The sequence below is a fragment of the Lagenorhynchus albirostris genome, chromosome 5 (assembly GCF_949774975.1).
Source record: "Lagenorhynchus albirostris chromosome 5, mLagAlb1.1, whole genome shotgun sequence".
NCBI classification, from domain to species: domain Eukaryota; kingdom Metazoa; phylum Chordata; class Mammalia; order Artiodactyla; family Delphinidae; genus Lagenorhynchus; species Lagenorhynchus albirostris.
Window position 1 is genome coordinate 26,646,373 of NC_083099.1, and position 21,629 is coordinate 26,668,001.

Below are 21,629 nucleotides of genomic sequence, written 5' to 3' on the forward strand. Positions count from 1 at the left end.
AAATCGACTCTAAAAGTTGAACAGCATTAAATAGCATTTAAGTCAATTTTGACTACATGAATGTTCACTCCAGGGTCAAGTAGCCCTGGACCACTCAAATGGAAATATCAGTCAAATGAATTTTCTTTTCTCATATTCCATCAGGGCTTAAAATTGTGTCACAATGTAATTTACATTATATTATTAGGTAGCTTTCTGTTTTATTCGGATTTTTTTTCTGGTTACAGTTGAGAGAGAAAGCTTCCACTGTAACCTCAGTGTACCTGGCCTCTCAGCATGCACCTGTTACTTAGAGGCCCACCTTTTCCTCTTCTGCCCTGGGCCGTGCTATACAGCCTGCACAGCTCTCATCCTAGCTTCACCAGCCTCCTAGGTTGGATCCCTTTCTTTCTACTTTATTAGTTTTTCTTCCTCGTTTTGCTGGAATACACTCTCAATGAACTTAAGAAAGAGTGCCTCAGAGGTAAACTTTGAGTCCATTCATGTCTAAAAATGTATTTACTCTGTCTTTATACTGAAATGAGAGTCTAGCCGGATAGAGAATTCCAGATTCAAAGTCATCTTCTCTCAGAAGTATGCAGCCATTGCTCATTATCTTTGGCATCTAATGTTGTAAAGGATAGGTCAGATGCCAGGCTTATTTTCATTCCTTTGTCTATGAACTTTCTTATTCCCTAGAAATCCTTAGCATCTTTCCTTTATCCTTAGTGCTGCAATATTTCAGATCAAGTGTATTAGCAATTAGGTTGATTTTGGTTGCAAGTCCCAGGACACCAACTCAAAGCTGCTTAATGGTTAAAAATTTACTGGCTCACACAAACACATGAAAGGATGCTCAACATCACTAATCATTAGAGAAATGCAAATCAAAACTACAATGAGGTATCACCTCACACCGGTCAGAATGGCCATCATCAAAAAATCTACAAGCAATAAATGCTGGAGAGGGTGTGGAGAAAAGGGAACCCTCTTGTACTGTTGGTGGGAATGTAAATTGATAGAGCCACTATGGAGAACAGTATGAAGGTTCCTTAAAGAACTAAAAATAGAACCACCATATGACCCAGCAGTCCCACTACTGGGCATATACCCTGAGGAAACCATAATTCAAAAAAAGTCATGTATGACAGTGTTCATTGCAGCACTGTTTACAAAAACCAAGACATGGAAGCAACCTAAGTGTCCATCGACAGATGAATGGATAAAGAAGATGTGACACATATATATAATGGAATATTACTCAGCCATAAAAAGTAATGAAATTGAACTATTTGTAATGAGGTGGATGGACCTAGAGTCTGTCATACAGAGTGAAGTAAGTCAGAAAGAGAAAAACAAATACCGTATGCTAACACATATATATGGAATCTAAGAAAAAAAAAACGTCATGAAGAACCTAGGGGTAAGATGGGAATAAAGACACAGACCTACTAGAGAATGGACTTGTGGATATGGGGAGGGGGAAGGGTAAGCTGTGACAAAGCGAGAGAGTGGCATGGACATATATACACTACCAAACATAAAATAGATAGTTAGTGGGAAGCAGCCGCATAGCACAGGGAGATCAGCTCGGCGCTTTGTGACCACCTAGAGGGGTGGAATAGGGAGAGTGGGAGGGAGATGCAAGAGGGAGGGGATATGGGGATATATGTATACATATAGCTGATTCACTTTGTTATACAGCAGAAACTAACACAACATTGTAAAGCAATTATACTCCAATAAAGATGTTAAAAAAGAATTTACTGGCTCACATAATTGAGATGCCTAGTTAGGATTGACTTTAGGAGCAGTTCAATAAGGGCTCTGGCTCTATTTCTCTGTGATGCTCTTGGTTTAGGCACCTGGGTAGGTCTCAAAACAATCCTGATAGAACAGAAAACAAGGAAGCAAGGCAGAGGTTAATGAGCAACCAGTGCAGTCAGACCCTGGCATCAGAGAAGGCTCACCAAAGGAGACCTTTTATTTTTAGATTTTAATTGGGGTAAAATACACATAATATAAAATTTATCATCTTAACCATTTCTAAGTATACAGTTCAATAGTGTTAAGTACAGTCACACCGTTGTACAACCATATCCTAAACTGTAACATCTTGCAAAACTGAAAGTACACAACTCCCCGTTCCCTCCTCCAACCAGCCCCTGGCAAACACCATTCTATCCCCCATCGCTATAAGTTTGACTGCTCTAAGTACCTCATGTAAATGGAATCATACAGCATTTGTCTTTTTCTGAAGCTTGTTTCAGTCAGCAGTGTCCTCAAGTTTCACACATACTGAAGCACGTTTTAGAAGTTCCTGTTTTGAAGGCCAAATAATAGTCCAGTGTATGTAAATACCACATATTGCTTATCTCTTTATCCATCAATGAACCCTTGGTTTGCTTCCACATTTTAGCTACTGTGAATATTACTGCTCTGAACGTGGGTGTACCAATATCCCTGTGAGACTTTGCCTCCAATACTTTTGGGTATATACCCAGAAGTGGAATGGATGAATCATAGAAATTATATTTTTAATTTTTTGAGGAACCCCCATACTGTTTTCCACAGTAGCTGCACCGTTGTACATTCCTACCAATAGTGCACAAGGGTTCCAGTTTCTCCACATCCTAATCGACACTTGTTGCTTTCTGTATTTTTGATAGTAGCCACGCAGATGGGTATGAGGTAGAATCTTATTGTGGTTTCGATTTGCATTCCCTAATGATTAGTGAAGTTGAGCATCTTTTCATGAGCTTGTTGGCCATTTGTATATCTTTGGAGAAATGTATATTTAAGTCCTTTTTTAATTGGGTTATTTGTTTCTGTCGTTGTTAAGGAGACCTTTTATGTTGCCCTAATATATGCTGAGTGCTAGGGGAGCAAAGTTAAATAGGTACAAATGGGTAGAAAGGGCATTCTAGGCAGAGGGGCCAGCAGGAGCAAAGGCACAGATGACGGTGCGGATGTGTTGAGGCTTCCTCAAGTCACCAGGCTGTGGGCCAAAGGCACAGACAGGCAGGCAGCTGGCGCTGAAGCAGGAAAGACGCAGCTGTCCCCGCCTGTGGAGAGGTGGAGCGAGGTGCATGTCCTCCCAGCGAGCCATCGAAGATGCGAAGACGGTCCCACCAGATACAGAGCTGCCCTCAGAGAGGTCCCTGCGGGGACATGGGGACAGTGAATGCAGTTGAGACGCGTCTGTTAAGAGGCTCAGGAGGCAGTTTCCCCCGAGATTAGGTTCTGAGGGCCCAGCGTCAACCAAAAATCATGTTTGTTCAAAATAGTCCCTGGAAAATTCCCACTACAGTGGCCACATTGGGGTCTAACATACCACCCCTCCCTGGGTCCCACACAGCAGGATGCCCTCAAGCACAGGCGCAGTGCCTCTCTCCAGCTTGCAACCCAGAGGGAGTGGCTGCTTTGACTTTAGGGACCATGTCATGCAGAAGGTCCCTGTCTTTTCACGCTGGGGTCGCACTTGGCCTGTAGAATTGTACACACTGTGAGGCACAGCCAGAACCAAGGCCTCCTGGGGTATATCTGTTTGGATGCTTCGAGCCACAAGTAACCGAATACCTGACCAGCAGTAGCTGTAGCAGTAAAGGTATTTTAGCAGCTCAGTAATAAAATCTAGAGAGAGGCAGTACTAGGTTAAATCAGTGACTTGATGAGACCACATCTCTGGGTGGTCCTTCACCTCTGCAGCTCTCTAGGGCTTCCCTTTGTGGTGACAGGGGACTGTGGCAACCCCGGTGGCACATCTTACACCACAGTGTCCAGGGCGGGGTGGGGGGCAGAGAAAGGGCCTCCCCGTCGCTGCTCTTTCAGCGGGTAGGAACGTCTTTCCCAGAGGCCTCCAGGCTCCTCCTGTTAAATATCATTAGCTGGGACTGAGTCACGTGCCCACGCCCGACCAATCACAGCAAAGGGGACAGACTGCCATGGCGGACGTGGTACCGTGGTTCCTGTCTGGGTCTGTGCCCCTTGTCCCTGAACAAAACTGGGCTTGATAACAAGGAGAAGAGGACCAGCAGAACCTCTGCCACATCACACTCCCTCTGGAACATCTGCTCATGGAAGACAGTGAGCTTAAGTCATTTCATTTTGGCTACCTTTTCTCTTACACTTAAGTTATTATTTTGTTGATCTAGCGAGGCCAGCACATGCAGGAGAATTCACAAGAGCCAGAGGCTGGTGGATGAAGCTTCCCTGTCTTAATTTTGGAGCTGATACCTCCAGATGTCTATGTCTGGCTTTACCCCAGTCTCTGGGCATAAGGTGCTCTGTAATTCTTATGGCCTGACTGGATTCTAGCTCTACCCATTGACCTTGAGGCCCCGGGATCTGCCTGTTCCCCTGGAGCCAGGATCCTCCTTGCCTGGGCCTCTGGGCAGCCTCTCTGCTCCAACTCCCAGGAACCCTGTGCTCGTGCGTGCGCACTCATGGATTACCATGTATCACAATGTCCTGTAAGAAATGCCAGCAGCCAATGGCTACCAGATAAATACATTTGGTTCTTCAGCAATCATAGGAGCAAATTAACGTCTTTGCTGGCTTTTTAATTCATGCATAGTAAAGAAAGCCACCAATTCCTGACTTCGTGGGAGGGAACCTGGTGCAGGTCAGCTGGAGTGTTGTGTATGACCTACTGGTAGATATGTGGGGCCTCTTTGATTCTCCCAGCCCAGACCCAAATCGGCTGGAACACTGGCTTCATTAAATCCTTGATTTTGTGCATGTGGAGCTCATGCCCTGAGATACACAGTGGCCTCATTTGGCCTGCTCTGGCAGGAACAGGTTGAATCTGTCATGGACAGTGGTGTCTTTACACGGGGGTGGCACACATGAATCCTGCTTCCTAACTTTGTAATGGAAGGCTTCCTCCTCTTCTCAAAGCCATGTAGGAGATGTAGTCCTTATGTGTCTCTTTTGTTCATGTTCACGGCACCCCCGTGGATGGATGTTGGGATATCCTCATCTTAAAGAGAATTGGAGGGCTCGTTCAAAGTCATAAAGCTTGGGACAAAAAGCCAAGCATTTTCCATTCCAGGTGCAAGCGCAGGCAGCCTCAGTTCAAGGCCAGGAGAAGTGCCCCATGGGCTTCACCGTTTGAGTGTCCTTGTACGCATGAGAGACGTTGGCCCGTGCACCAGCTTTGGTGGGGACGTGGGCAGGGCCTGAGCTGCCTGTCCTGCTAATGGCTTCTGAAGCAGTAACTGAGGGAAGAAACAGGATAAGCTTTGTCTGTTAAAGACTCATAGAGACTGCAGTCGTTCCTGTGAACTGCCCACCATTCAGGCCTCATCTCTGGCCAACACAAAAGTGATTATGCATAACATTAAATATACGTTGGATGAACTTGGTTAAAATTTTTAATTAATTACCGCCCCAGACCTGGCTCAGGTTTGATCTGACTTCATAGATCACTGCACAGATTTGCGGTTTTCTGCTCATGACCATCTCATTCTGCTTATAACTCAATAAAGAAGGGAAGATGGGCTGCTTGGCTTATAATTTCTGGAGGAAATTATATTACATGAGATGGAAAAGGATTGCTCTGGACCTGGTTATGTTGTGCCCCGTGAAATTCTCAAGTGAACACCTATCTTTTAGCAGTAAGGCTTGCCCGCATCTCCCCGGCTGTGGTTCACTGGGTGTCCGCTGGCCTGGCCTGCCTTCATGGAGGGCCCAGCCAGCTCAGCATGTTTATAGGTATTTCAGGAGCTCCCTCTCATCATCCTGTTGCCTGGGGGAACTTGACCGCAGTGGCAACTTGTTTTCTTTTTTAGTGAATGAATGAACAAGCAAGGTAAACAAAGTTGCCTTCTTTGTTAGAATTTTTACATTTGATTTTAAGGCTGGTCCTAACGTTCAAGGCAAGGGGACTTGGGATAGAATAGAAAGCAGTTTGATGGAGCAGACACAGGGAGGGGTTGGAAGGTAAGTGATGAGGCTGGTGAAACAGGTCATGACCAGGTTATAAGGGCCTATGGATGGAGTTTCAACATTATCCAGAATGTGGGTGGTCAGCAGGGAATTAAGCATGTTACAAGATCCCTTGGGCAGCTGAGCCGAAGATGGATCAGAGGTGAGACTGGAGACAGGAGACCAGGTTAAGAGTGCACTCAGGTCCAACTGAGAAATAATGAGCCCCAATCCAAGGCAGTGACCGTGGAATTTGAGAGAGGGCTGGATCATAAAGATGTTACAGAGGTAGAACTGACAGGCTGTCAAGACCAGGGAGGGGGAAGAGCCCACATTGCTGCCGGTTCTGTGGTTTGGGCACTAGAAGGGCCCTGGTGCCATCCCCTGCCATCATCATGAACAGTTCTGCATTTTGCTGACAAATAGGGAAGCCCCTAGGGCTGTAGAGGGTGTGGGACTGCTTTCCCAACACTAACTGTGGCTCATCGCCCCCTGCTGGACTGGAGCGGGACCCTGGGCATGCACCCTGGACAAGGCATGGACAGAGACACAGAGAGGATAGAGGAGTCAAATGATACCTTTGAGGGGCAATCAGGAATCAGGATCCTGGATGGGGCCCAGCCAAGGCAGCAGACACGATTCATGGGGTGAGAACAATATTCGAGTCTGGAAGGGAGCTGACTCCCCAGATGGAGGGACAGAAGTCTGCCTGGGGTAAAATAAAGCAAGAGAGAGACTAGGAAGAATTGGTTGTTGGAAGCACGGGGGAGGGGGTGGGGGAGGGTGGACAAAGCTGGGGCTCTGCTCTTCTGGTTTGAGGGATGTTTCCTCCTCAGTTGCTTCTTCCTGCTTCAGCCTAGACCATGCCCTGAAGTGCCTGGTGCTCCCTGTCTCTCATTTCGATCTACTTTTCACTTGTACCTTGTCCCCCAATGAATGAGGTGAATATTCCTTATTTGCCTTCCACTCTGCATTAGAACCCCTGGGATCCCTGCCCTTAGGGATTTGCAGCCTGCTAGGCTAGAAAAGTGTGGGGACTCAACCATATAGACAGAGTGTCACCTTGAAGAGGTCAGAGGACGGATCACTGACTTCCAGGTGGGCTACCAGGAGGAGCTCTGTGGGAGGGTTGGTCCGGAAGAGATTCTAGCTCTAGGAAGTGGCAATAAACAGAGATCCCAGAAGCAGAAAGACTCAGAAGACACGTCAGAGCATGGCAGGTGGTCCCAGCTTGGTGAGGAGATGGAGAACACGTAGGGAACAGAGAGGGCAGTCGGGGGACAATTAGGAGAGGTAGAATGAGGCCAGAATCTCCAAAGTTCCCACGCCAGATGAAGGACATGACCTAGCTCTTAAATGCCAATGGAGAACACATTACCGAAGACTTTATCACGGGCGTGGCATAAAGGCCCAGGTTTTATACAGTGCTTGGTGCGTAGTAGACACTCAATAGTTTGTCACATTCGTCTGAGTGATTGAACCCAAACTTTAGAACTAGTTAATCTGCTCAGCATATTGAGAAGAGATTGGATTGAGGCCAAATTGGTGGTGGAGAGGTGATTCCAGAGTGTCTCTTACCTTACCAAGTGTGGACGCCCACACTGGGGGCAGGGGTGAGACTGTCCAGTCCACATCAACTGCCCCTCTCTGGGAACAGCAGTGTACACTGGTGTGAGCCCCAGTGACCATGTCTATACCACAGGATCCCATCCAGGCTGGGACTGTGACACTGCCCTGGCCCCTGTCCACCCTGAGATCTCATGTTCAGCTCTTCCTTTATTCTGTGTGATGGCCTGGTGGCCTTCTGATCATTCCATGCTCCTTCACTGCTTTGCCTTTGGTGGGGAGGGGAACCAAGATAACCAGAGCTTCCTTCTCTTGTTTGCATTTTCCCTAATTGATACAAGAAAGTAATGACATCCTATAGTAGGGCAGGTCTCGGTCGTGATGGAAGGTGACCTTATGCAGAGAACATTGGGCACACTCGGAGGCTAATTGTATTGAGGGGACATGAGGAAGGATGGGGAGGTGTCATAGCTAACTGGCAGGTTTTGATCGTGGGCGACTGGAAACACAGATAAGGGGTACGGGCAGCCAGAAGCAGGTATGGGAGGTGATGAATTCTGTTTTGGACACACGGAAAAGTTAGAGGTTCTGGAGAGCCTCTTATGGGCCAGGCACTATTCTGAGTACCCTACATGGTCAACAGCAATTATCTTCATGGCAATCTGAGGAGGTAGGTGTAATTATCTCCATTTTCCCTATGGGTCACTGAGGCTCAGAGTGGTTAATTAGCTGATAACTGCAGGGCTATTCACCAAATATTTCTGGCTCTCTGACTTTGGGACACAGAGTCAGATTGCATTTTCTAACTTGTTGAACTTGGGTGCTGTTGTTGGAAGTGACATGTGCCCATTTGAGGCCAAGTGGCCTTCCAGAGCCTTCTTTTTCTCTGCTACAGTGATTGACTATATTCCAGGTAGTGACTCCTCCATTGACTTGAGTCCTCGATTGAGGGACAAAGATGAGGCAGAGCAGAGCCCCCAGTAGGCATGGACTGGGCATGTATAGGAACATGAAATAAACCTTCATTGTTTTAAGCTACTGAGATTTGGGGGTTGTTTGTTAATGTGCCTCACCTGGCCTCTGCTGACTGATACACTCAAGGTCATGCCGTTAGGAAGTGCTTGTTGGTTTTGAATCCAAGTCTGTCTGGCTTGCTATCAGGCCAGTGCGTGGCCACCCATGGACCTGTAGGGGCCCATAAGCAAGATCAGGACTAGGACAATAGATTTGGGTGTCATCTCTACACATGGGTTAGGGAGTGGAGAGGAAGAGATAGGGTGTTAGTCTGTGAACTTTGGCATGAGGCTTATCTCTCTCCCTCATGTTCTTTCTATCCCCAGGGTTTGTGGTCGGCTCCACATGCCTGCTAAGTAGGACATCACTGCTGCCTGCCAGGTCTGGTGGTTCAGAGACGTTGGCTTGAGTTTGTCAACAGCTGCACAGTCATAACATTGCTAAAAACTTCACAAACTCTGAAGCCTGGAAATAGGCCAAGTGGTTTGAGGTTTTGCTCACTTGTAAATGTTTGAGTATTGTGTCCACAAATTGCAAATTGAGTAACTCAATTTTGAGGCACAGCTGTTATTTGGAAAAGACCCATCTAGGAATGCAAACTCCTTGCAAAATGATTGTGCTTCATTTTTGTCAAGTATCAGAAAACCATTAAACTGCCAAGCCATATGGCAAATGCCCACTCGAAGCAGAGTGCGACAGCACACCATAATGAATCTGTCTTGGGGGTAAGGAGATAGGACAGAGTCTGGCTTTTGTGATCTACAGAAAAGCAGATTCATTGCTGCGCATTTCAGCCTTCTAGAGTCCTGAGTAAGGACTTTTCCTCCCATGAAAAATTCATAGAAAAAATTAAGTGATGGGGCTTCCCTGGTGGCACAGTGGTTGAGAGTCCGCCTGCCGATGCAGGGGACGCAGGTTCGTGCCCCGGTCCAGGAAGATCCCACATGCCGTGGAGCGGCTGGGCCCGTGAGCCATGGCCGCTGAGCCTGCGTGTCCGGAGCCTGTGCTCTGCAACGGGAGAGGCCACAACAGTGAGAGGCCCGCATACCGCAAAAAAAAAAAAAATTAAGTGATGGTAGAATTTTTTTTTTCTTAGATGTATTTTCCCTTTCAAACAATATCTATTTGAGTTTCTGGATATAAAATAGGTTTAACTGGGGCAATAGGAACTTCTAAAAGTTTATACACTTTTCATTCCTTTATATCCAAATTCAATAAACATTCATTAGGTATCAGTATATCAGTTTGCATTAGGTTTAGCTGCATATAACAGAAAATAGAAAATAATAGTGGCTGAGGAGGTTATTTCTCTCCCCAGTAAAAAAAATACCTGGAGGTCAGCAGTCCAGGTCCTCAGGGTCCTGACTTTCTCTTGGCTTATTCTCTGCCAGACCTAGAGTTGATCCTCAGGGTCCAATCTAGCTGCCATACCCCAGCCATCACATTCTAGACAGGAGGAGGGGAGAAGAGGAGAAAGGCATGCCTTTCCCTTTTAAAAAGAGTTCCTGGAAGTCCCACCCGACACTTCTATTCATATAGATCACTGGCCAGGCCTTAGTCACGTGGCCTCACTGGGAATGTAGCATCATGCCCAGCCAGGAGAGTGGATGCTGGGAACTCACCAGCAGACTCTGTCCCAGCTGGTGTCCTCGATATCCGTTCTTCCTGAAAGATTGGGAGGGAGAGGCCAGATTTCATTTATCCCTGTACCTCCAAGGCACTAGCACAATAGCTGGCATGTTCATCTGCTACTCTGCACTCCTCATCGCAGACCCCAGGCACCTCTTCTCACCTTCTGCCTCCTCTTAGATCTTCTTTGTTTAAAGTTGCCAAGTTGGTTGCGATTTGGGTCACGTTTCTTCTTCATTTTCAGATGTTTTTCCTACCTGAATGACATTCAACTATTCATTCCTCTGTTTCTCAGTATCAACTCTTAACTCAATTCCAGGGATAAGTGATGCTTTGAGTTGATTGTTATGGTTGGAGCTAGACAGAAACCACAGCAGTGGCATGTGGGAGTGGCCTTTTTGGGGAGCATTCTTCTCTGGTGACACCTCAAGCTGGTCTGACGGAGCCGCTTGTCGGGGGGGGGGGGGGATGCTGACGTGTTCCTAAAGCCTGCCAGGTTTTGATCAGTGGGTGACTACAAAATGGTAGGCTCTTTTTCAAACAAGGTGAATAGGTATATGGAAGCAGATGTGGGGATAATGAATTCCGTTTTCAGTATAATGAAAGAGGAAGGAGCTAATATTTCTGGAGAACCCCCTATGGGCCAGGTACTGTGCTAAGTGGGTCAACTCTGATAACCCTCTAGACAGCCCCAGAAGGTCTGTGTCATCATCTCCATCTTCCATGTGACTGAGGCTCGGAGAAGTTGATGAGACTCTTTACCAGAACGCAAGCACCAACCCTTCCCTTCCAGGCGTGTTGAAAGAATCAGCGCCAATGTGTATAAGGTTTTCTGCCCGGTGCCTAGCCTATCACTCAATAAACCCAGTAGCTGTTACTCACTTCCTCCCTCCTATGAGAGTCGAAATCAGTCCCAGCTCCTGAGTGTGGGATTGCAAGAGAGCTCGTTCCATTCCTTGGGCTCCTCCAAATCTTTTGAAAGTTCTCAAAACTGAAGATCCAGGCTGCCTGCTTTCCTGCGACTCTCATAATTAGGACGAGCGTTTAATTGGCATGTTTGTTTCCTCCAAGGGGTGGCTGGCAGAGGATCCTCACACGACAGAGCAGGCTGGCTCCGCTTTTGTTCTTAGCAGCACTGTGTGCCCATAGCAACAGCAAGTGAATCCAGCAAAGTTGAAAAGAAAAAGTGCCCGGAGTTTACTTGAAGGTTGATTGCCCTGGAAAAGTTGATACTCTTGCGCAGATGGAAATGATCTCCCCGGGTCCTGAAAAATGTGCTCGTCAACCCCACAAATCCAAACCGTGCCTCTTGTTTTCTTTAAGACGAGGAGTCCGGTCAAGAGGTCTGTGTAATGAAAGATGTTTGTAGAATCCATTTCCATTCTGCCCAAGTCCATCTGCTTTATGTCTATAATAAACGGATGTTTTCGGCCACTTTCCCGGTCCAGGTCCCGTTAGAGGCACTCACCACAGGGAAAGGTAAACCGCCTCCCAGTTGATGAGCATTAGCGCGTTACGTCCGCAGTGGTGGCACTTAACCTTCCCGGCTCGCCTTTCCTTTCTGAGTCTCTGCAACAGCCTGTGACAAGTGGGCCAAGGGGCACACACTTAGTTAGAATTTAGTACGCGTGGGGCACTGGCCAGCATCACATTACCCGCTGACTGAGGAGAAATGTAGGCAGCAGGAAAGGCCATCCTCTGGGAAGCTGGGGACTACCTGACCTTTGCCAGGCAGAGGGGTCCCGGGGGTAGCCATCCTGGGGCTCGCTTCCTGACACACCATCCTGGGAGCACTTGAGAGCTCTTAAAATCCTTCAGAGGTTCCTCATTGCCTATAGGATGAAATCTAGACTCCCCCTTGGGGGGCTGCGTGATCCTTGCACCCTCTGCACCCCCGTCTTGGGCCACCCACTCATCAGCATACACCACACACAGCCACATCTATGTGCTGTTAGTCCATCGCCCACCTTCAGTGGTGGTTTCTGAACCTTCGCAATGCTGGTCCCTGTGCCCGACACACCTTTCCATATCCTCCTTATCGGCTCAATCCCTGTGCCCTTCCTGCCCCAGGCTGAAGGCCACTTCAGAGTGCCTGCCCCGAATAGGTGAGTGTATGAGTTCCTTATGGCTGCTGTAACAAATCGCTACCAAGTATTGGCTTAAAACAACACAATTTTATTTTCTTATGATTCTGGAGGTCAGGAGTCTGAAATCAAGGTGTCAACAGGGCTGCCCTCCTTCTGGAGGCTCTAGGGGAGAATCTGTTTCCTTGCTGATTCCTCTCGCCCTGCTGGGTCCTGGCCCTCCCTCCATCTTCAAAGCCAGCAGCAGAGCATCTTCCTGCCTTCTGATCGCTGCTTTGGCCCTTATGTCTTCCTCTATGTGACCCTCCTGCTCCCTTTTATTAGTACCCTAATCATGTTAAAATTGGCACACCCGGATAATCCAGGATAACCTCTGCATTTCTGATCCTTAATTTAATCGCACCTTCAAAGTCCCTTCACCTGACAAAGCCACAGCTGATGACCTCCAGGGTGGAGGAATGACCTTGGTGTCAGCGTGCAGGAGGCTGGTATATCCCTATTGATGGGCTCCTGGCATCGAAGATGACACAACAAGGCAGGAATATGTTGTTTGCTTTCAGTCTGAGTTGGGTGGAGTGGGTTTTTGGGGAGGGGCCTTAGGTGCCCCTGGGAAGCCAGAAAGGTCAGCTTATATACCTGGAAGGCCCAATCCATTGACTACTTGGGACAGAAACAAAGAGAGGAGGTCGCCATCTGAAAAGGAGGATGCTTGGTCAGGGAGAGTCCCTCATTCTCTCGTTTGTGCCACATTCCTGAGTACCTGTGTGCCAGGCCCCCTGCAGGAGTTGAGGGGCCTAGATGAACAAGAAACCTCCCTGGAGGAGTTCACCTTCTACTTGGGGAAGAGAGACGCGGAAACAAGGCAGTGACAGGTCTGTGGTCCGTGAAAGAAGAAAGTGATAAAGTAACAGGTACAGTTAGCGTGGTGGGGGTGTGAGGAGGCATGGGCCTCCAAGGAGAGCACCTTGAAGGCAGGAGCGAGGAGGGCGTTCGTTTCAGGTGGTCGGAAGAGCATTTGCACCAGCAGGAGGAAGGAGCTGCGTGTTGTATTTGAGGAGCTGGATGAAATGCTATCGGGATGACTGTGAAGTGGGAGGCGGTAAACTGGAGAGGGGGCGGGATCCGGATGTGGAATCTGTTTGCCTTGCCTCCAGTTTAATGATAAATTCCAAGAAGACCGTATGCCACCTTCTCAACTTGTTAAATCCCTCAGCTGCAATTGCTGTGCACTCGGTGGACCTCTATTAAATGCTTATTGGTGAGAAGCCTTTCCCAGTAGCAAAAGTCCCCCACACTTGCTTCATCTTGCCAGATACTATGACATGATAGGGCAGATGAGTCACTTTTATGGCATGCATCCGACCTTCGAGACGCACTCAAATTGGAGCCTGGTGTATTCTCTACTGAACCCCCGGAGGGAGTCCATTTCAGCCCTATCATTGTATTTCTCTGGGTTTGGGCTTGGGAGGGTGTTTAGTTGAAGCACGTTGGCGTAAACAGACGACGCAGGTGCACTGACCTCGTTCCTGAGCCTGGGAATGTGCACCCACTGCGACCTCCAGCCTGAGGTGCGGCTCAGACAGAGTCAGTCGCTGTCAGAGCGGCGTGGCTCAGTGTGGCCACGCAAGGAAAGAAAAGACAGACACACACTTCCTATATATCATTTGTTCTCCTTCCCATCGTCGCACTGCATCGCATTGATGCCACCATTCAAACTAATGTTCTAATTTACAGTTTTGGGGAACTTTGGAGAAAATGGATCAAAACCCCAGGTTACCTGAGATGCTGCAGTTACATGTTTTAAGGGCTCTAAAAAAAAATACTATTTTGTCAGAACGAAGTAGAATTTTGAAAGGCTTCCTAACAGTTGTAGAAAACGGCCAGCCTCTTCGGATACACTCATTTCAAGGCTGCTCTTGTGACTAGCTCAGCACACTCTGCAAATACTATCTCATTAAAGATCCGCCCTCCAGGGCCAGCAGCGGTCACGCGGGCTGCTTTCTTCTCACGCAGCAGGGGGTGTCCCTGCTGCCTCAAAGGAAGTGGGCAGAAACCACGGCCCACCTATGTTCAGAGTTTTTTATCCTCACACCACCATAGCTCAGAACACTGCCAGAACAACTTCTCTATGTACCCAAGGAGGTGCTTAAGCCTTCCCAGTACCAGGAGGCAGGTCCACTCCCAGCTGGCCGCTGCCCTTTCAGTCTCCACCCAGCCCTCCTCTGGGCCCACCCTCTTGTCTCCTTACCCTGTAGCTTTCAGCACCTGGGTGAGGTTAGAGTAAAGCAGAAAACAGCCTGGGCTCCAGGGCAGGTTGGCTGATAGGGGCTCTCCTGCCACTGAGGCACTGCCTCCTGGAATGTTCATGAAGAGCTTCACTGGAGTTAGGCCTTGGTTTGACTCCTAGTTCTACCTCTTACTGGCTGTGTGACCTAGGGCAAATGATAGTCCCTCTCTGAGCCTCAGTTTCCTCATATGCAAGATGAGGATAATATTACTTACACTTATAAGGTTGTTGTGAGGATAAATGAACTATGTATGGAGAGTGTCTGGGCCTGACCCTCTCAAAAAATGCTTGGGCCCCAGATAAAGACAGTGAGTGACATCAGAAAAGACCTGTAGATTAGATTATAGTCCTGTAGCAATGTTAATTTTCTGATTTTAATCGTTGTTCTGCAGTTATATAAGAAAATGTCTTTGCTCTTAGAAAACACATACTGAAGTATTTAAAGAGGTATTATGTCTACAACTTATTCTCAAACATTTCAGAAAAAAAATTATAGGTATTTACAGATATGTGTGTGTATACGGAGAGGGAGAATGAATGTAGCAAGTGTGGTAAAATGTTAACCTTTGGGGACTCTGTGTAAAGGGTATATAGGAATTCTTTGTACAAATTTTGCAACTTCTTTGGTAAGTCTGAAATTATTTTAAAGTAAGTTTTTAAAAAGTTCCGCTCTGCTCTGAGGGCTGTGACTTTATTTGGACTCTCAGAGATGACATTTTGGGCATCTTACATACGCCTTTTGACCAAGGGGATCCATCAGAGCACAGGGAGGATGTAGAGGTTATGGGCAAAACATGGTCTTCGGGCCAGGCTGCCTGGGTTCCAGTCCTGGCCTTGCAGCTTCTGAGGTCCCTGAGCTGTATAAGTAACCACTCAGGGTTGAGTTGAAAGCACTTGGTAAGATAAGAGCTGTACCGTGGTGTGGGGCTTGGCACAGTTCCTGGCCCATGGTGAACCTCCCGTAAATGTTGTTACTGTTATTCTTGCCTCCTCAGTCATCTTACAGGTGAGAAGTAATGGCCTGTGTCTGGCTTAGAGACGCTGATCTTGACACTTGTCTTGGTGCCAACTCCCTGACGTGAGGTTTTGTCCCAATGAAGGCAGGGTGGCTGCTGCAGCAGGTGTGAATGTGCCTGACAAGATGAAGAGCCGAATCCCCGTGGTGCTCCTGGCCTGTGGCTCCTTCAACCCCATCACCAACATGCACCTGCGCTTGTTTGAGGTGGCCAGAGACCACCTTCACCAAACAGGTCAGTCCCGGGGCCCAGGTCCAATGGAAGAACTGGTGGGTTGGGCCTCTTGGGGCTTTGCTGGCTGCTGTCATCATCCCCATTATTAAAACTGTTCCATTGATTCATTCACAGCATAACTGGCGACATACATTTCCTCCATCATATTCAGAGGGCAAACACCCCTTAGCCGTGTGACATGTGTACAAGTCATATCCCTGGCCATAGAGTTGAAATGCTTCTCAGGATCCACTACCTCCCTGTCCACTTCACATTGACCGTTAATGCTAAAAAGACAACTGGGCACGTTATAGAACCTGTGTCTCAATCAGGGCGTCCTTCCTGGGGCTCCAGGAAGCATTACCCACACAGCCAGATGAATAGGTAGAACTCCTGCTACTCTTCAGTGGGTAAACAAACGTTCTGTAATGGGGATTCCGACACGTTCTCCTTTGAAAGAATAGATCTTAGACAATTACAAATTAACAAACTTGTATATAGGGCATTTCTAATACAGATGGCATGGCTTTGCCTGAAATATTTAATCAGCTGGAAATATTTAATCTGGAAATGTTCCATCTCCTTGACTTTCCATTTCATTATTAAGAGAGTAAAGTGACATTTGTAATCTGCATGATTATTTCTAAAGAATATAAGTCATTTATTTGTCAATGTCAGATACATATGAAAGTTTTATTCATTACATATTTATGTATATCTTATGTATCCATGTATGTATTTTGTATTTTTGCATTGCTCAAAAATGTTTACTGTTTTTAAACCAAAATCAATTTCTATTTACTTTTAACATAGAAAAAAATGTTTGAGTAACATGTAAGTCATTTCTTCAAAGAAATTACTTACAAATATTAATTTATTTTAAAGAAATGTCTTTGTTTACAAAACATTTTTTAATTTCTCAAAAAGTTAAGTATTTATTTTTAGTAAATAAATAGCTCTGACATAGGAATAAAAAATCCAAACAGTTAACTTAAAACTGGTCAGTGAGCATTAGTAAGCCATATACCAAAGAAGAAATATAAATGGACAGTAAACTTGAGAAAAGCTGCTCAACGTCACTAATAATCAATGAAAATGCAAATAAAAACATAAACACCACAAGGTAATAAGCACCATGAGGGCAGCTACTGTGACTGCTTGAACACCACAGAATTGCCACCGTCTGTCACTAGGCTTATAGCTGGTGCTCAATAAATATCCGTTGTGGTAGTAAATAGTTCTAGCCAATGAGATAGGCAAAGATTAAAGATTGTCAAAATTCAGTGCTGGCAGGATAGGGAGGGAAACAAACACTCATGTGTTGGTAGTGATGGGAAATGATAAAACATTTTTGGAGGGCAACTTGGTTTTCCATAGAAAAAAAGAATTGAAGTCTATATACACATCCATAATGAGGAGAAAAATCAATCAATGGAAGTCGAACCAGAACTGATGCAGATGTTAGAATTAGCAGACTAGGACATTAAAGATTACAATAGTTATGTGACATATGTTCAAAAATTAAGTAGAGACATGGAACATATTAAAAGGACTCAAATATCTAGACGTGAAAACTACAGTAGGTGAGATGAAAAGTAAACTGGATAGGATTAACAACAGATTAGACACTGCAGAAGAAAAGGTTAGTGAACTGGAAGCTATAACAGTCTATCCAAACTGAAATAATCCAAAATGAAACATAAAGAGAAAAAAGAATTTTTAAAAATAAAGAAAAGAATATTGGTGAGATATGAGATAATTTAAATCATCTTAATATACTTGTAACTGAACTCCTGGAAGGAAAAGAAACAAAGAACAGAAAAAATATTTGAAGAAGTAATCACTGAAATGTTTTCAAATTTGGTGAAGATTTGATTTAATCAAGTAGCTCAACAAACCCCACGCAGAAGAAACAGGAAGAAAACAACGCCAAGGTATATGATAATAAGGTTTCTCAAAACCAATAATAAAGAGAAAATCTTAAAGGCAGCTACAGAAGAACAAATAAAGAAGATAGCAGATTTCCTGTTTCTTAATTCAGCAAAAGGGAATTCAGTGGTACAGATATTTAAAGTACTGAAAGAAAAAAACGTGTCAATCTAGGATTCTATATCTGGCAAAAATATCTTTCAAAAACAAAGGCCAAGTAAAGACATTTGCAGATCTACAAAAGCTGAATGGTTTCACCACCAGCAAACCTGCACCACAAGAAATACCAAATTCCTTTAGGCAGAAGGCAGATGATACCAAATGGAGAAATGTATCTACACAAAGGAATACAGAGCATTGATAACCACATGGGCAATTATATATGTTTTTTATTATTTAAATTTCTTTAAAAGATAATTGACCATTTAAACAAAAATAACAATATATTTTGGGGTTTATAACATATGTGGAAGTAAAATATATGACAGCAGTATCAAAAAGACTGGGAGGGGAAATAGAAGAATACTATTGTAAGGTTTTTATGCTATACATGAAGTTTTATAATATCACTTAAAGGTAGACTGTGATAAGTTAAAGATATATATTATAAACCCTAATGCAACCACTACAATAAAAAAGCAAGCAGTTATAACTCATAAGCTTTCAATGGAGATAAAATAGAATGAGAATATACTCAGTTAACCTAAGAAGGAAGAAGAAGGGGAATGAGGGACCAAAGAATAGATGGGACAAATAGAAAGCAAATAACAAAATGATAGACTTAAACCTAATCATATCAATAATCACTTTAAATATAAATAGTCTAACAACTTCTGCTAAAAGGCAGGCATTGTCAGATTGGATAAAATAAGCAGGACCCAACTACAATTATTTGATGCCTACAAGAAACATACCAAATATAAAGACACAATTAGGTTCAAAGTAAATGAATAGACAACTCTCCCATGCAAACACTAATTAAAAGAAAGCTGAAATAGCTCTAGTGTCAGAGAAAGGAGATTTCAGAGGTAAGAATATTAACAGGAATAAAGGAAGTCATTTCATAATTATAAAGAGGTCAATTCTTTGAGAGGAAATAATAATCCTAAACCTTTTTAAAATGTAATAATAGAATATCAAAATACATAAGAATAAAAACATATAGAACAGCAAGGAGAAACAGACAAATCCACAATTACAGTCTGATATTTTAAGTCTCTTCTCACTAATTGATAGAATAAATATGCAGAAAATTATTAAGGACATAGAAGACTTGAACAAGACTATCAACCAATTCAACTTAGTTGACTTTCATAGAACACTAACCAAACATCAACAGAATACACTTTCCTTTCAAGGGCACAGAGAACATTTACCAAGATAGACTATATTCTGGGCCATAAAAGAAGCTTCAATAAATGTATAAGGCTTGAAATCCTACAAAATGTGTTCTCTGACCACAATGGAATTACATGAGAAATCAATAATAGAAAGATTTCTGGAAGATTCCCCAAATATCAAAATGGAATAACACACTTCTAAAAAACCCATGTGTCACAAAGGAAATCAAGATGGAAATGAGAAAATATTTTGAACTGAATGAAAATTAAAGTCGAATATATTCAAAAATTTGGGTATGTCACTAAAGCAATACTTAGGGGGAATTGTAGCACTAACTAAACACTATATTAGAAAAAAAAGAAAGGTTTTAAATCAACGACTTCAGCTATATTAAGAAATTAGGAATAGAGGAACAAATGAAAAACAAAATAAGCATAAGAAAGGAAATAATGAAGAACAGAGCAGACATCAATTAAAGAGAAAACAGAAACACTTTACAGAAAATCAGTTGAACCAATAGTTGTTTCTTTGAGAAAATCAATAAAAGTTATAAACCTCTAGCCATACTAACAGTAAAATAAAGAGGAAAGACATAAATTACTATTATCAGGAATGAGAGAGGTGACATAACTATAGATTTTGAAAACTTATATAGAAAATATAAGGCAATATTATAAACAACTTTATGCCTACAAATTTGATCATTTTAAAAATTGGAATAGACAAATCCCTCAAAAGACACGCTACCAAAGCTCATTCAAAAATAGATTTTTTTTAAATGAGAAGAAACAAGTAACCTAAATAGCTTTATACCAACAAAAGAGGTTTAATTTGTGATTTAAAAAACATCCCACAAAGGTTCCTGGGAAGATGGCAGAGTAGGAAGCCACAGGAATCTGTCTCCCCACCTAAACAATAATTGCACCAACAGAATCTGTCTGATGTAACCATTTTGGAATACTGAAGTCTGTTGAAGACGGACTACGTCCAGGGAAAGACACGGACAGATAAAGTGCAGTTAAGTTTAGTCAACTTCAGCTCTTAGCCCAGTAAGAGCTACCCCTCCCCCACCCCCAGCCACATGGCAGGCAGCTGTGCCCATGTTCCTGGAACAGCCTGCACACAGCTTGTGGGAGCCAGTGTGGGGAAAAGGGCCTCTGTCTTCCGAATATTGGGGATCTGTACTCTGATCTCTGGTTACTGCCTCTGATCACTGATGTGCAGACGAAGGTGGCCAGCCATTGTTGCATCTCCTCTCACTGTTGCAAGCCCCTCCCTCTCTGGCTGAAGTAACTTCCAGGGGATTTAAACAATCAGCATGCTTTCCCCTCCCCTCCTTTTTCTCTTTTTCCCCTTTTGGGAGCCAGACATTAAAGACTAGGACATTCAAAATTAACTGCATATATGGGAAAAATTAAAAAGTGACCACACATGCCTAGGGAAAGTCTGAAAAAAGACTGAGAAGACTTTAACTTTATACTTTGGGCTGATCCTCAGCACAAAGACAGCCTACAACCGTCAAAAAACAATAAGTAATAACAACAACCAAAAATATCAAACCCTGGGGAAGGAGAATCATCTGATTTCCAGAGTTACCACATCATTAGAGTCAAATGTTGTTTTCAACCAAAAAAATCAGAAGGCATATAAAGAAACAGGAATGTATGGCCCATTCAAAGGAAAAATAAATAAATAAACAAAAATCACCCTTGAAAAAGACCTGATGGCAGATCTACTAGACAAAGACTTTAAAACAGCTGTCTTAAAGATACTCAGATAACTAAAGGAAGATGTGGAGAAAGTCAAGAAACCATCTATGAATGAAATGGAAATATCAATAAAGGGATAGAAAACCTAAAAAGAAACCAAAAAAGAATTCTGGAGATGAAAGATATAAGAATGGAAATGAAAAGTTCACTAGAGAGATTCAAAGGCATATTTGAGCAGGCAGAAAAAAAGAATTAGCAAACGTGAAGATAGGACAATGGAAATTATCAAGTCTGAGGAACAGAAAGAAAAAAGATTAAAGAAAAGTGAGCAGAGCCTAAGTGACCTATGGGACACCATAAGGTGGACGTTGTGAGAGTCCAAGAAGGAAAAGAGAAAGAAAGGGGCAGAGAGAATATTTGAAGAAATAATGACTGAAACTTCCCAAATTTGATGAAAGATATAATACAAACATCCAAGAAGCCCAACCAACTTCAAGTAAGATGAACTCAAAGAGATCCACACTAAGACACATTATAATCAAACTTTCAAAAACCAAAGACAAAGATAATTCTTGAAAACAGCAAGAGAAGCAAATCGTCACGTACAAGGGATCCTCAATAAGATTTACAGCAGATTTCTCATCAGAATCTTTGGAGGCCAGAAAGCAGTGTACTGATATATTCAAAGGGCTGGAAGAAAGCTGTCAACTAAGAATCCCATATCTGGGGAATTCCCCAGTGATCCAGCAGTTAGGACTCTGCTCTTCCACTGCCAAGGATGTGGGTTCAATCCCTGGTCAGGGGACTAAGATCCCACAAGCTGCGCACCGTGGCCAAAAAAAACAAGGAATCCCATATCTTGCAAAACTATCCTTCAAAAGTGAGAGGAAAATTAAGACATTCCTGGATAAAAAAAAACTGAGGGAATTTGTTA

At 44.1% G+C, this 21,629-nt stretch overlaps 1 protein-coding gene across 1 annotated transcript in view; it reads left to right on the forward strand.

Annotated features, from left to right (window-relative positions):
• The window catches only part of NMNAT3 (nicotinamide nucleotide adenylyltransferase 3), a 116,922-nt gene that overhangs the window by 34,037 nt on the left and 61,256 nt on the right, over positions 1-21,629 (forward strand). The window contains exon 2 of the mRNA XM_060149736.1: positions 15,588-15,737. Within this exon, the coding sequence (XP_060005719.1) occupies positions 15,629-15,737 (109 nt within the window). The 5' untranslated portion in view covers positions 15,588-15,628. The remainder of the gene's footprint in view (positions 1-15,587; positions 15,738-21,629) is intronic.